At 38.2% G+C, this 15,146-nt stretch overlaps 1 protein-coding gene across 2 annotated transcripts in view; it reads right to left on the reverse strand.

Moving 5' to 3' along the window:
* Positions 1-15,146, reverse strand: part of LOC107867407 (phospholipid-transporting ATPase 3) — a 70,426-nt gene that overhangs the window by 28,305 nt on the left and 26,975 nt on the right. For both annotated transcript variants that reach the window (XM_016713635.2, XM_016713636.2), the window contains 3 exons: positions 8,074-8,151; positions 7,817-7,913; positions 470-576 (listed from right to left, as the gene is read on the reverse strand). In XM_016713635.2, the coding sequence (XP_016569121.1) occupies positions 470-576; positions 7,817-7,913; positions 8,074-8,151 (282 nt within the window). The remainder of the gene's footprint in view (positions 1-469; positions 577-7,816; positions 7,914-8,073; positions 8,152-15,146) is intronic.

The raw sequence follows: 15,146 nt of genomic DNA on the forward strand, positions 1-15,146 counted from the left end.
TCGTGTCCAGTGATCTTCAAATAGCTGATGCATTTACAAAATCAATGGCACGACAACAACATCAGTTTCTCGTCGGCAAATTGATGCTTCTTGATCTACTAGCATCAATTTGAGGGGGGATGTTAGCATGATGTAAATATTGTATATTAATGTAATCATATATTGTTGTATATTAGTGTAATTACATAGATTTGATTTAGTAGTTAAAGAGAATAATAGTGACTTTAGTAAGAGCAGATTTGGTAGGATAGAATAGCGGATTTAGAGGGATAGAAAAGCTGATCTTTAGGGATAGGATGACGGATCATTAGGGATGTAATCATTGAATATTTTCTATTTAATGACAAGACACTCAATATTGAGAGGCATTCAGCAGAAAATTGACAGTGTATAACATACAAAACTTAAAACAAAAGCCGTAAAATAATAAAAAGAACTTGGGAAATAACATAAGAAAAAGATTACATACCCGTAAAAGAAGTTGATTTGGGCTAAGTGGTAAGGTTTGCTTTTGAATGATAAGATTTCCAGTGAATGTGTACAATGAGTTATTAGGTTGCTCACACTGTAATTCACCTGGTAAAAGAAAATTGCAAAAGAATACATTAAACACGTAATTATTGTATATATTCCTAAAGTTGGAAACAGATTGATCATGCTTTCACTATCAAAGAGACAAAATTGATATTTGTCATCATAACTCTGATATACCATAAGCAATAACATTTCTGCTGGGAAGCATCTGCAGAAGATCATGTTACACATGGCTGAACATCTTAAATGTTTTTAAAAAACATCTTCCGTTGAAATGTGCATTGCACTTGGCATCCCTTGTTATATATTATTAAATTTGTATGCAGAAAAAAAAAAATCTAAGAATCTAATGTATATCAAATACCATCAAACTACACATTAAAATGCTTTTAGGTCAATATTGAACAAACACTATATAACAAAACTTTTGTGAGAAATAATGAAGAAAATATTATTATTGGATTGTGTGTTTACATAATTACATCAAGACCCTATTTATAGACGCTATAGTACAATCCTTTTTCAAGTAGGATTTTTATATATTATTCTTATTTCTACTCACATTCTAACACTACCCCTCAAACTGGTACATACAAATCATACGTACCTAACTTGTTACAAATGTAATTAATACGAGGACTGGTGAGGAACTTGGTGAAGATATCTGCAAGTTGATCACTTGACTTCACAAATTTTGTAACAATATCTCCTGAGAGTATCTTTTCTGTGACAAAGTGGCAATCAACCTCTATGTGTTTAGTTCTCTCATGAAACACCGGATTTGATGCGATATGAAGGGCTGCTTGATTATCACACACAAGTTCCATCTTACCAGTTTCTCCAAATTTTAGTTCTCTCAGCAACTGTTTAATCCAAATTAGCTCACAAGTTGCTACAGCCATTGCTCGATATTCTGCTTCCGCACTAGACCGAGCAACCACACTCTGTTTCTTACTCTTCCAAGACACCAAATTACCTACTACTAAAACACAATATTCAGAGGTAGAACGTCTATCAAGGGTGATCCTGCCCAATCAGCATCTGTGTATCCAATGATATGCTCGTGACCTCGATCCTCAAAGAGTAGTCCTTTACTTGGAGCTGACTTTATATATCGCAGAATACGAACAACTGCATCCCAATGACTATCACAGGGAGAAATCATAAACTGACTTAGGACATCATAAACTGACTTACAACACTCACATGAAAGGATATGTCAAGTCTAGTCACGGTGAGATAATTCAACTTTCCAACCAACCGCCTATACCTTTCAGGTTCACTGAAAAGCTCCTCCTGTCCTAGCAGAAGTTTAGCATTTGGATCCATAGAAGTGTCAATGGGTCTTCATCCCATCATTCCTTTCTCCTCAAGAATGTCTAAGGCATACTTGTGTTGAGAAATTACAATACCTGATCTGGATTGAGCAACCTCAATACCTAGAAAATATTTCAATCTGCCGACGTCTTTAGTCTGGAAATGCTGAAAGAGATGTTGCTTCAATTTAGTGATGTAATCTTCATCATTGCCGGTAATAACGATATCATCAACATAAACCACCAAATAAATACATAGATTTGGTTTGAGAATATCGATAAAACACTAAGTGATCAGCTCCACTACGAATCATGCCAAACTGCTGAATTACTATGCTAAACTTTCCAAACCAAGCTCGAGGGGACTGTTTCAGACCATAGAGTGACTTGCGCAATCGACATACAAGACTACTAGACTCCCCCCAAGCAACAAAACCAGGTGGTTGCTCCATATAGACTTCTTCCTCAAGATCACCATGCAGAAAAGCTTTCTTAATATCCAACTGATAAAGAGGCCAATGACGAACGGCAGCAATGGATAGGAAAAGACGGGCAGATGCTATTTGAGCCACTGGAGAGAAAGTGTCACTATAATCAAGCCCAAATATTTGTGTGTATCCTGTGGCAACAAGGCGAGCCTTAAGCCGATCAACCTGAATGTCTGGACCAACTTTGACTGCATAAATCCAACGACAACCAACAGTAGATTTACCTGCAGGAAGAGAAACAAGCTCCCAAGTACCACTTGCATGTAAAGCAAACATCTCATCTATCATAGTCTGCTTCCATCCTGAATGAGAAAGTGCTTCACTTATAGTCTTAGGGATGAAAATAGAGGACAAAGACGATACAAAAGCATAATGGGGTGATGATAAACGATGATAACTCAAGAAAGCATAATGTGGGTTAGCATTACGAGTGGAACGCATACCTTTTTTAAGGAGAAGGCAAGTCCGCAGTAGGAGCAGCGTCCCACGCATGACATGAATCATCTGGGACTAATGGACGCGGACGACAATGATAAGTCAGAAGTGGTGGCACTACAACTGGAGATGTAGAAGTAACTGTTGATTTCTCAAAGGTTGATTCAGGTAATTCCGGAGATACGGGTAAGACCAAGGATGGTGCGGGCAAGACTGGAGATACGGGTAAAACCTCAGAGATAATAGGATAATCAAAAGATATATAGTAAGGTCGAGATTCAAAAAAAGTGACATCGGCAGACATAAAGTAGCGACGAAGATCCGATGAATAACAACGATATCCTTTTTGAACTCGAGAGTAACCAAGGAAACACAATTGAGAGTACGAGGGACTAATTTATCTTTTCAAAGGGCTAAGTTATGAACAAAGCATGTGCACGCAAAGACACGAGGGGGGATAGAGTATAGATGTGACTGTGGAAACAATATAGAATGGGGAATCTGAATGGAAGATGATGACATTCTATTAATTAGATAGCAAGATGTGAGGATTGCATCGCCCCAAAAATGCAGCGGAACATAGGATCCAATGAGAAGAGTGCGAGCAGTCTCAAAAAGATGCCTATTTGGAAAGGGATTGTAATGTAGTCTCAAAAATGCAGCGGAACAAAGGATTCTACTTGGAAAGGGATTGTAATGTAGTGTCCTATTAGGAATAGGATTGAAATGTAGTGTCTATAAATAGGGTCATAATGTAATAATTTAGAGACAACAATTCAATTATATTTTTCTCCATTATTTCTCACATGGTATCAAAGCAGGTTAGAAATATTAGAAAAGATAACTCATTCACTATGCATTAATTCCGGTGATTGATTTGGGTCAATTTTTATTTTGTGAGTTGTGTGAAAAACACAACACCATCAAAAGGATCGAAAATATCAGGCGACAAAAACCCAACCAAAAACGTCGAAAAATTACCCTCCACACGTCGCCACGCGCTAGCCGAAATCCAAAAATTCCGGCGAGATCTGCATCACGCGCCGGCGCGTGAGCCTATCTCCGGTCGATTTTTGAGTTGTTTCTTTTTCTGTTGGGGTCGCCGGTCTATTCTGACTCCAACCACTTGCTTCTTTCTAGATTCCAACAATTAGTTTGAGATTCCGACCGCCGGAACCCTAATTCTAACGATATCAGTTTTTTTTCGGGGAATTTTTTTTTTTCAGAAATTCAGATCTGGTTCTTGGGATTTTCAAGTCAAATTCCCAAGATATTTTTTGGGCATGATATTTATTTTTTGGCTCCAAAAATATTGAAATTGGAAGTTCAAGTCCTGTGATTAAATCTGAGCCCTTAATGAGAAGATCAGAAAATCAAACGTCACAATCTATGAAGAATCGACGAGGGGAAGGTCGATTTGGAAGATCTCATCCGAGGTGTAGTTATTGTAAAAGGCTTGGACATACTCGTGGCGTATGTTATTCTGGACCTAAGTGTAGTTATTGTAATAGGTTTGGACATACTCGTGAAATATGTTATTATTTGCATGGTCGACCAACTAAAAATGCTCATATTGCTCAGTCTAACACCACAGGTGATCAACGGGTTTATTTATCTGACAAGAAATATAATGAATATCTCAGTATCAAGCAAGTAAGCATATATTTCTACCAATAGCCTCAACTGCACAATCTCCTACCTTTAGATCATGGGTTGTGGACTCAGGTGCTTCTAATCATATTTCTGGTGATAAATCACTTTTGTCTGATATTGTTTATTAACAATCTCTTCCAGCTATTACTTTAGCTAATGGAATTCGAACAGAGCCAAAAGGAGTTGGACAAGCCAAACCCCTATATTCTATCACTTTAGACTCTGTTCTTTATGTCCCTGGTAGTCCTTTTAATCTTGCATCTGTTAGTCGTTTGACATGTGCCCTTGATTGTAATATAACTTTTTTTATGATTCTTTTCTAATGCAAGCCCGCAAAACGGGACAGACAATTGGCATAGGACATGAATCACAAGGCCATTACCATCTTACCGCTTCAAATTCCTTCACAGAATGCTCCGCTACAGATCCTCCCAACCTTATTCACAAACGTTGGGACATCCTAGTCTATCCAAACTACAAAAGATGGTGCCTAGTTTGTCTAGTCTATCCACATTAGATTGTGAGTCGTGTCAACTTGGGAAACACACCCGTGCTACATTTTCACATAGTAATGAGAGTCGCTCAGAGTCTATTTTCTCATTAGTTCATTTCGATATTTGGGGTCCTAGTAGAGTCAGTTCACCGTCAGGATTTCGTTACTTTGTTACTTTCATCGATGATTTTTCAAAATGTACTTGGGTTTACTTAATGAAAGATCATTCCGAGTTATTCTCTATATTCAAAAGTTTTTGTGCTGAAATACAAAATCAATTTGGTGTTTCTATTCGTGCTTTTCGTAGTGATAATGCCTTAGAATACTTATCCTCCCAGTTTCAGGACTCATCGAGAAATCATTCACCAAACATCATGTGCATATACCCCTCAGCAGAACGGTATAGTAGAAAGAAAAAATAGGCATCTCATTGAGACTGCTCGCACTTTCTCATTGAATCCCATGTCCCACTGCGTTTTTGGGGCGATGCGGTCCTCACATCTTGCTATCTCATTAACAGAATGCCATCATTTCCGATCCAGAATAAGGTTCCCCATTCCATACCATTTTCTCAGTCACATCTCTACTCTATCCCCCCTCGTGTTTTTGGGAGCACATGTTTTGTTCATAACTTAGCCCTAGGAAAAGATAAATTAGCCTCTCGTGCTCTCAAATGTGTCTTCCTTGGTTACTCTCGAGTTCAAATAGGGTATCAATGCTATTCACCTGATCCGAGTCGCTACCTTATGCCCGCTGATGTCACATTCTTTGAATCTCAACCTTACTATACATCTTCTGATCATCTTAATATCTCTGAGGTTTTACCCATAACTCCAGTCTTACCCACACTAATCTTTAACAAATCTACGGTTACTTCTCCATCTCCAGCCACAGTGCCACCACTTTTGACTTATCACCGGCGCTCACGTCCAGTATCAATCCCAGATGATTCATGTCCTGCGCCTGACGCTTCCCCTACTGCAGACCTGCCTCTTCCTAGTCAATCAGTTGCACTTCAAAAAGGTATAAGATCCACTCGTAATGCTAACCCACATTATACTTTCTTGAGTTATCATCGTTTGTCATCACCACATTATGCTTTTGTACCATCTTTGTCCTCTATTTTCATCCGTAAGACTACAGGTGAAGCACTTTCCCATTCAGGATGGAAACAAGCTATGATTGATGAGATGTCTACTTTACATACGAATGGTACTTGGGAGCTTGTTTCCCTTCCTGCAGGTAAATCTACTGTTGGTTGTCGTTGCGTTTATAAAGTCAAAGTTGGTCCAGATGATCAGGTTGATCGGTTGAAGCCTCGCCTTGTTGCCAAAGGATATACACAGATATTTGTGCTTGATTATAGTGACACTTTCTATCCCATGGCTAAAATAGCATCAGTCCGTCTTTTTCTCTCTATGGCTGTCGTTCGTCATTGGCCTCTTTATCAGTTGGACATTAAGAATGCTTTTCTGCATGGTGATCTTGAGGAAGAAGTTTATATGGAGCAACCACCTGGTTTTGTTGCTCAAGGGGAGTCTAATAGCCTTATATGTCGATTGCGCAAGTCACTCTATGGTTTGAAGCAATCCCCTCGAGCCTGGTTCAGAAAGTTTAGCACAGCTATTCAGAAGTTTGGCATGATTCGTAGTGGAGTTGACCATTCAGTGTTTTATCACTATTCTAAACCAAATCTGTGTATTTATTTGGTGGTTTATGTTGACGATATTGTTATCACCGGCAATGATCAAGATAGTATCACTAATTTGAAGCAACATCTCTTTCTGCATTTTTAGACTAAAGACCTTAGTAGATTGAAATACTTTCTAGGGATTGAGGTTGCTCAATCCAACTCAGGTATTGTTATTTCTCAACGCAAGTATGCTTTAGACATTTTTGAGGAAACAGGAATGATGGGATGTCGACCCATTGACACTTCTATGGATTCAAATGCTAAACTTCTGCCAGACCAAGGGAGCCACTCAGTGATCCTGGAAGGTATAGGCGGTTGATTGGAAAGTTGAATTATCTCACAGTGACTAGACCTGATATCTCTTTTCCTGTGAGTGTTGTAAGTCAGTTTATGACTTCCCCTGTGATAGTCATTGGGATGCAGTTGTTCGGATTTTGCGATATATAAAGTCATCTCCAAGTAAAGGACTACTCTTCGAGGATCGAGGCCATGAGCATATCATTAGATATACAAATGTTGATTGGGCAGGATCACCCTCTGATAGACGTTCTACATCTGGATATTGTGTTTTAGTAGGAGGTAATTTGGTATCCTGGAAGAGTAAGAAACAAAGTGTGGTTGCTCGATCTAGTGCCAAAGAAGAGTATCGAGCAATAGCTGCAGCAACTTGCGAGCTAGTTTGGATCAAGCAATTGCTGAGAGAATTAAAATTTGGAGAAACTGGTAAGATGGAACTTGTATGTGATAATCAGGCAGTCCTTCATATTGCATCTAATCTAGTGTTCTATGAGAGGACCAAGCACATAGAGATTGATTGTCACTTTGTCAGAGAAAAGATACTCTCGGGAGATATTGTTACAAAATTTGTGAAGTCAAGTAATCAACTTACAGATATCTTCACCAAGTCCCTCACCAGTCGTCGTATTAATTACATTTGTGACAAGCTTGGTACATATGACTTGTATGCACCAGCTTGAGAGGAGTGTTAGAATATGAATAGGAATAACATATTGAATTCTACTTGGAAAGGGATTGTAATGTAGTGTCCTATTAGGAATAGGATTGGAATGTAATGTCTATAAATAGGGTCTCAATGTAATAATTTAGAGACAACAATTCAATAATATTTTTCTCCATTATTTCTCACAACAGACATTATCATGCAGAAAGATTTGATTGGTCAACAGAAGCAGAGAAACCAAACCTCTGAATGCAGATACTTTCTCAGGAGACACATAATCCCAGGTTTTCTCCAGTGCTTTTCTGATCTTTAAATTAGTTTCACCATCTAAATTTGCGGTCTGAGGAAATCCATGTATCAGTTAGGAAAGAACATGATGAAAAAGATGAAACGGATGCATTTACTTATGATGTTATCCAAAAACCTCTTCTCCTAATAATTTAGACCAACCTATCTTTTCTCACAAGTAAAAGAAAAATTAGATGTGGACCAAGTACAACCTCAATGTAGCAGACCCCATCGGGGTTTGTGCTGGCAAGAAAGATAAGATCTGCCGGAAAGAACTCATCCTGTTTAACCTGCAAGGAAAAGGCCAGCTTGTACAACCTTACATTTTTCAAATAACGAAAAGAATTGCCTCTCATTTATCTTCAGAAGTTGTATTAAAAAAAAATCTAAGTGCCTAAAACTACATTGTAGGAACACTATTGAATTCCTTCCTAAATCAAATATTTAGGAAGGAGTGGGTGAACAGCATTTTCTATTTGTGAAGTGTGCATCCTGAATGTCAACCACATATCTGTGATGGCCTATCCCCCTGCTGAAAGGACAAAGACTAAACTGAAAAGCAGGCTGTATTTTTCTAAGAACTTTTCAGATCCAACCATATTGAAAAGCTATAACATTCTGAGAAACTGGAGGTCCATGCTCCTCATATTTATTTATTGTTAGGTCCAACAACAACAACAAACCCAGTGAAACCTCCCAGTGGGGTCTGGGGAGGGTGGAGTGTACGTAGACCTTACCCCTACCTCGTGGAGGTAGAAAGGCTATTTTCAGAAAACCCTCGGCTCAAGTATCGCATAGCAGAGCAGTAAGAAAGTAAGAAAAAAGACATACAGAAGTAAAGAAGACATAGCAAATGATAGAGAAAGCACGACATAGCAGTCAGTGCAAAGGAACAGTAGCAATAGTGAAATAGAGCACTAACTGAAGCATAAGAAACAACAAGTAGCAACAGAGAATAAAGGAAAAGAAACTACGGGGATACTGCTGATATTAGGTCGATGCTCCTCATATTCAAAAGTTGTAAATTCACAATAACTGGAGGTCCACGCTCTTCAATCTAGAACTTAACCCATGGTTCACAAATGAATGAACAAGCCGAGACTTATCGATTGTTATATTAAGGGGGGAAATGTGATGTGCCTCAGTTATAAATATGTATTCCAGGAGGCCAAAATAAACAATTAAAAAACTTAGTAACTGTCATGAGACAGTTATGGGACATTTTTTTTTTGTAGAAAAAGGGGCAGGGCAGTAGAGGAGGGCATTCAGGAAAAATGAAAAGTGGATTCTAGAGAGTTCTAGCCTCTCGAATGTCTAGAAATTTGGGAGAGTTCTAGCCTCTCGAATGTCTAGGAATGCTGAAATCTGTGTAAATTTAGTGTATGTATTGTATTACTGAAGTTCATTCAAGTATTAAGATATAATTTATAGTGTTAGCAGTGTTTTAAGAGTTAACAATATCTGAGTTGCTGTTTTCAGAATTCTGATTGTAATATCAGTGTATTTAGTATAAAACATCAGTATTTGTTCCTCTATTTATTATTTTTCTACAGAAAAGTCCATCAATTTTGGTATCAGAGTAGTAACATTCGGGTACGGTGAGTAAAATAGAGGGATACGTCTAGCAAGTAGAGACTAATTTGACAGGGGTAAGAGAAGATGTTAGAAAACTGGAAGGATGGTTTCAAGAAATGAGAGTCTCTTGCAAGAATTAAAGCCCAGGCAAACTGTGATGGAAGAAGCATCCCCTTCCCAAACCAGATCCATCGAAAACCAAGAAGAGGGAAGCAATTGTTAGCCTCCAAAAGTCTATATTATTAAAAGTCTATATTTTAATAATGACAAACTAACAAGTGGATCTTTGCAGGATATTGAAGACCACTGATAAAGGAAGTTGGCTCTAGAAATGAAAGGACATCCAATCACGAGAAGATCACGGCACTCAAACGAGCATGGCAAGAGAATTGATCAAATATCTTTGAAATGGAAGGAGAATCACCATCCCAGAAACACGGCAAAATAGATCAATCAGGAAATCAATCAGGATCTAGACGAAAGAAGGAAGGACACAACTGTCACGTGGACATCAAGACTAAAAGGAAAGATAGATCACGGACATATCTGATATGGACGTGATCCAAAGGCATATATGGACATATCTGATATAGACATATCAAACGGCTACATTCCTCAATCAAGGAATCAATTTAAATCCTTGATTGAGAAGAAATCTCTTGGGTTTTCTTATGAAGAGTAGCGCCGAAGACTATAAAAAAAGACCGAAGACAGACACTTCTTACGCAACTTCAAGGAGAAAATTCAAAGTGTCTCATTCTTAGTCTTACAAAACTCTGTGACTTTAGTTTACAATTGTTATATAAAGAGTAAGATCGAGTCAACTCTATAACATCAACTGAAGTTGTGTCACAAGATCTAAAGAGCAAAATAAGTCTTCAGAACTTGTTTCCTATCATTATACTCGAGCCAATCTTTCAACGATCTAAGGAAACTTTGAAACCCAAGGGGACTGGACGTAGGCACTACATTGATGTGTCAAACCAGGATAAATCTTTGTATCATTACTTTACTGTTTGTTACTTTCTTGCTTAACTGTTTTGAATTTAATCTGTTTGTGAAGTGTTCTAATCTACAGGCGAGTCGACTGTGAAGGTTTAGCAGTCGACTCATAGAAGAAAATTTCAATTCACCCCCCCCCTCCCTCTTAAATTTCAATTGGTATCAGAGCAGGTCTCACAGATAGCATTGCTTAACCGCAAGTGAGCAAAGATCAAATGGCCAATTATCATATTCCCAGTGCTCTCCTTTAGGATGGTCACTCCTCCACAAGACCATTATACTTTAATGGACAACATTACTCTTACGGAAAGAATAGGTTCAAGATCTTTGTCCAATCAAACGACTTCCAAGCCTGGGTTGTCATCAAGAAAAGTCCAAAGTCGATTCCAAGACTAAAGGAGAAGTCAAAGGACAAGGATAAAGGATCTAGCAGTTCTAACATAGAGGACCTTGAAAGTTCGAGGTCACCAAAGAACAGCAAGAGGTAATTCAAACGTGTGAAACGTGGAGTTAGCGGAGAAGAATAAGACAAGATTTCAACGTGTGAAACAGCAAAAGAAATGTGGGACAAACTAGAGGTAACCTATTAAGGAACCACTTAAGTCAAGAAGTCAAAAATTGCTGCTCTTGTCAATGAATACGAGTTACTCAAAATGGAGGAAATTGAGGATATTGAAACAATGTTCGCCAAATTCAGTAAAATCGTGTGCGAACTAAAATCACTAGGGATGATTTATCCTCACAACCTGCAAGTCCAAAAGTTGGTCCGAAGTCTCCCAAAAACTTAGGAAACCAAGGCTACCATTCTGGAAGACGGAGATCTTCATAACATGACATATGATGAACTACGAGGTAACCTTATCGCATATGAGAACAATTATATCAACAGGTTTCACAAGAATGAAAAGAAGAAACCAGTACTCTTCAATGCTACACTAACCGGTGAGGACTTTTTGAAAAATGCCAATAGCAAAGGAATGGCCCTCATCAACCGTAGGGTAAGGTAGATCATGAGACAGAGACAGCAAAGATCCCAAGGAGGCAAAAATAATGATTCCATCAGAAATGATGAGCGTTGCTACTACTGTGGAAATCCTGGTCACTTCAAACAGAATTGTTCAGAACTGAAAAGAAGAACATCCAGGAAGAATCAAAACTTTGGAGCCTTGAGTGATGAAGATGAAACAGAAGAAGAAGTAGAAGCCGCAAACATGTGTTTCATGGCAACAGGTGAATCCAGCAAGGTAAGACTACACAATTGTCATAATTGTAATACTCTCAAATTTACTTAGATATGATTACTGACGAACTTCAAAAAGTTATACATGAGTATAACAAACTCGCCCAAGAGAAGAAAAGTTGAGATGATCAATTTAAACGAAAACTCAAAGAGGAACAACGAAACTGGCAAATAGAAATTGAAGCATGTCAAATTAAAATTGACCTACTTCATGAAGAGCTTGATGATACAAAAATAAAATTAACAAATTTTAAGGCATCCCCAAGCCATAGTTTCGTAAGAACAAACTCTTTTAAAAATTATTTGAGTTCCTCATCAGGGTCATTTAAATCAGCTAAGAACTAATTCTCTTATCGAGGGCCCATTTGTTTCATCTGTGGACAGAGAGGGGACAAATCCTACAGTTGCAGGCATAAGCCTAAAAGTGTGTGCATTTGGAAGCCCAAAGGAAGTACATCTAACCCGTAAGGACCCAACGCCGCTTGAGTACCTAAGCAAAATTAATCTTCTTGTTTTGCAGGAACATGTTCGCAAAAGTCTATAAAAGGGAGGGATTGATAACAGATGTTCCAGAAGTATACCTGGAAAGAAAAAGGACTCATCTGTCTGTAAAGAATGTAGATGAAAAACTGTCAGATTCAGTGACAATGCCGGAGGCAATGTCACCAGAGTCGACTATGCCCCCTTCAGAGTCAACTCTTCAAATAGAAACAAAGGCAGAGGGTACTGACATCAATAAAATCCCTGACGAGGTCAGAATTAAATATGAATTGTCCCTATCTGTTGATACTCTCAAATAAGTTGCATCAATTTTTAAGAGATTTTCGTGAAACAATCTCCAAAATTTGAAAATCTGTTTTAAAACCTTCTTAAAAGGGAGGCAAATTCTTTATGTTTTAAAAATTTCTATTATCTTTGCTACATGTTTTAACATTATTCCTGATAATTCTAACATTTTCTTGTGAGAGTTTTTGTCATTCTGATGAAAGCTTCGTCTCATGAGTGATGTCCCAAACTCTTGGCTTAGCAAGAAACAAACTTTAGTTTACTCTTCAACAACTGGAGCCATATTCACAACTCTTGGAAGCTGTTGTACTTAAATTCTCTGAATCCTGCGTCAACTACTTGATGTCAATCTATCTCTTGAGATTGTTCCCAGAACGTGTGATAATGCTATTTAATTGTTCTGTGTATTTAGGGCAAAAGGATAATGATGTGTTGATAATCTATTTAATTGTTTTGTCTTAGCGTTAAGTATTTTTTGTCCCTGATCCAAAAAAAATGAATCCCTTCCAAAAAAAAATCTTGATTTCCCATAAAAAGATTTGGTATTACTCCCTTCATTTCAAAAAGAATGACTTATTTTCCTTTTTAGTCCGTTTCAAAAAGAATGACTCCTTTCCTTTTTTGGCAATACTTTAATTTCAACTTTCCACAAGGCATGTTTAGGACCACAAGATTAAAGGGCATTTTGATACATTTGACACAACTTTAATTTAAGGCCACAAGATTCAAAAATCTTCTTTATTTTCTTAAACTTTGTGTCAAGTCAAAGTAGGTCATTCTTTTTTAAACGGAGGGAGTAATAATTTTTTAGTCATATTTTTTGTCACAAATTATTTTACTTGGTCTAATCTTTTTTCGAAGAAAAATCTTCACAAAGGATTTAGCATTAATGACTTATGGGTTATATTTTGATCACAATATTTTTTTCTTAGTCCAATTTTATCTATTTTACCAAAAAGTTTTTTTTAAAAAGGTATCATCATTATTTCGCCGTTTCCCACTCCACCCCTGCCGCCCCTCACTCCTTCTTATGCTACGTCCCTTCTTTTCCATCAGTTCTCTTTCACTTCACATCTCTTCACTTCTCTATTCCTATCCTTTCTAAACAGTCGCCTTCCCAAGTTCTCTTAACCGGCTCTCCCTGTCCTTCTCTCTCTTTTTAATCTCACCCTTTCTCTCTCTCTCGTGTCAAAAACCTGATCAATGGCCAACGTTTCTAGAATCTCCTCTGAAGGTCATATTCCTCTTTCAGAATCCTTCGATGAGTCCTCGTCTCAGTCCGTTCTTCTCAAGAGACGGCGACCCTCTCCCAGAGCTGTCTCTTCAGTAAAGAAAACCCGTTCAAATCCCTCTAACTCTCTCCGTCCAAAAAAGATGCACCAATTCTGGACGAATCTTTATAAAGAAAAGTTTCTCTTTCAAAATCGCTTAATTGTTCCTGACCGTATCATCAATCTCAGCCAACTTAAAGATGCCTCTTGCAATGTTAGCCATTTTTTTAAATTTCAAGACCTGTCTTTGTTATTTCGCCTCTGTGGACTTTTAGTGTATACTTTTAGTGTATGAAGACCCTGTTAGCATGTTTTACGCCAATCTCCGACTTTCCCTAGATAGTGGCGAATTTGAGACCTGTGCTAGGCACAAGAATTGTCTTGAATAACTTTCTGTTTGAAAATGTTTTTGACACCATGTTCTCCGGTGTGGTACCCTTCATGAACAATAACTAGCCCGAGGACTTTGAAGTAGGCTTTGAGAAAGCCAAGAAGCTTTCATCTGATTCTGACTCTATATCAACCAACTTTGGTCCCTTGTCTCTCTGTTTCAAATATCACATTATGGCTGATATTGTTGCCACCACTCTGATTCCTAGAAAAGGACCTCTAAGCAACATCACTTGTCGTGATGTCTTTGTGCTATATACTGTCTAGTCAAGAAGATCAAAATAAATTGGGCAACTTGGATACGGGAGTACATGCTTGAAAGCGCAAGGGAAGCCCACGCTTCGTCCAGTTTACCATACGGACTGCTTATCACTCAAATCCTCTTGTTCTACTCCATCGATCTTTCTGCCTACCCACTGTAGAAGTTGCTGCAACTTATGATTCTAGAACGTTCAGCAGCATGAGATATGTCCTGGTGGAAGATGAGTGGTGCGGGAAGGAGTCTGCCCGTGCTAAAGCCGAGCCTCCGAAGGTAAGTAAGTCTGTCTCTAACCCCTCTGTCTTTTTTATGAAGGAACTTGAAGAATTTAAGCAGCGGTTCAAAGCTATCGAGGAAGGTATCATGCAACTCCAAGAGTCTACTTCCAAGCTCTTGGACCTTGGGAAAAGTACAAGCTCCGACATAAGTGTGGTCAAGCTGGGGCTTGATGGGCTCAAACAAGAAGGAGTCCAGCTGTTCTCTCGAGTGCTCTCTTGCATGGACTCTTTGAAATCCCAAGTCTCTTCCTCGAATGATGATCTGGTTGTCTGTGTTCAAAATTCCTACTCTTCCATTGTTAAGAACGTTGAAAAATCTTATGGCAAGTTCTGTCAAAACATGCATAACACTCACCTATTTTTTAGCGAAACGGTGAATTATGAACTTTTCTTTCAAAAGGGGGTCCTGTCCCTTATGCTTTTGGGTTGTAAAGATACTTTTTACTATCTGACAATTTCCTTTGCTATGCTTAGTTATAACTAT

Source organism: Capsicum annuum, chromosome 1 (genome assembly GCF_002878395.1).
Source record: "Capsicum annuum cultivar UCD-10X-F1 chromosome 1, UCD10Xv1.1, whole genome shotgun sequence".
Lineage (NCBI taxonomy): Eukaryota > Viridiplantae > Streptophyta > Magnoliopsida > Solanales > Solanaceae > Capsicum > Capsicum annuum.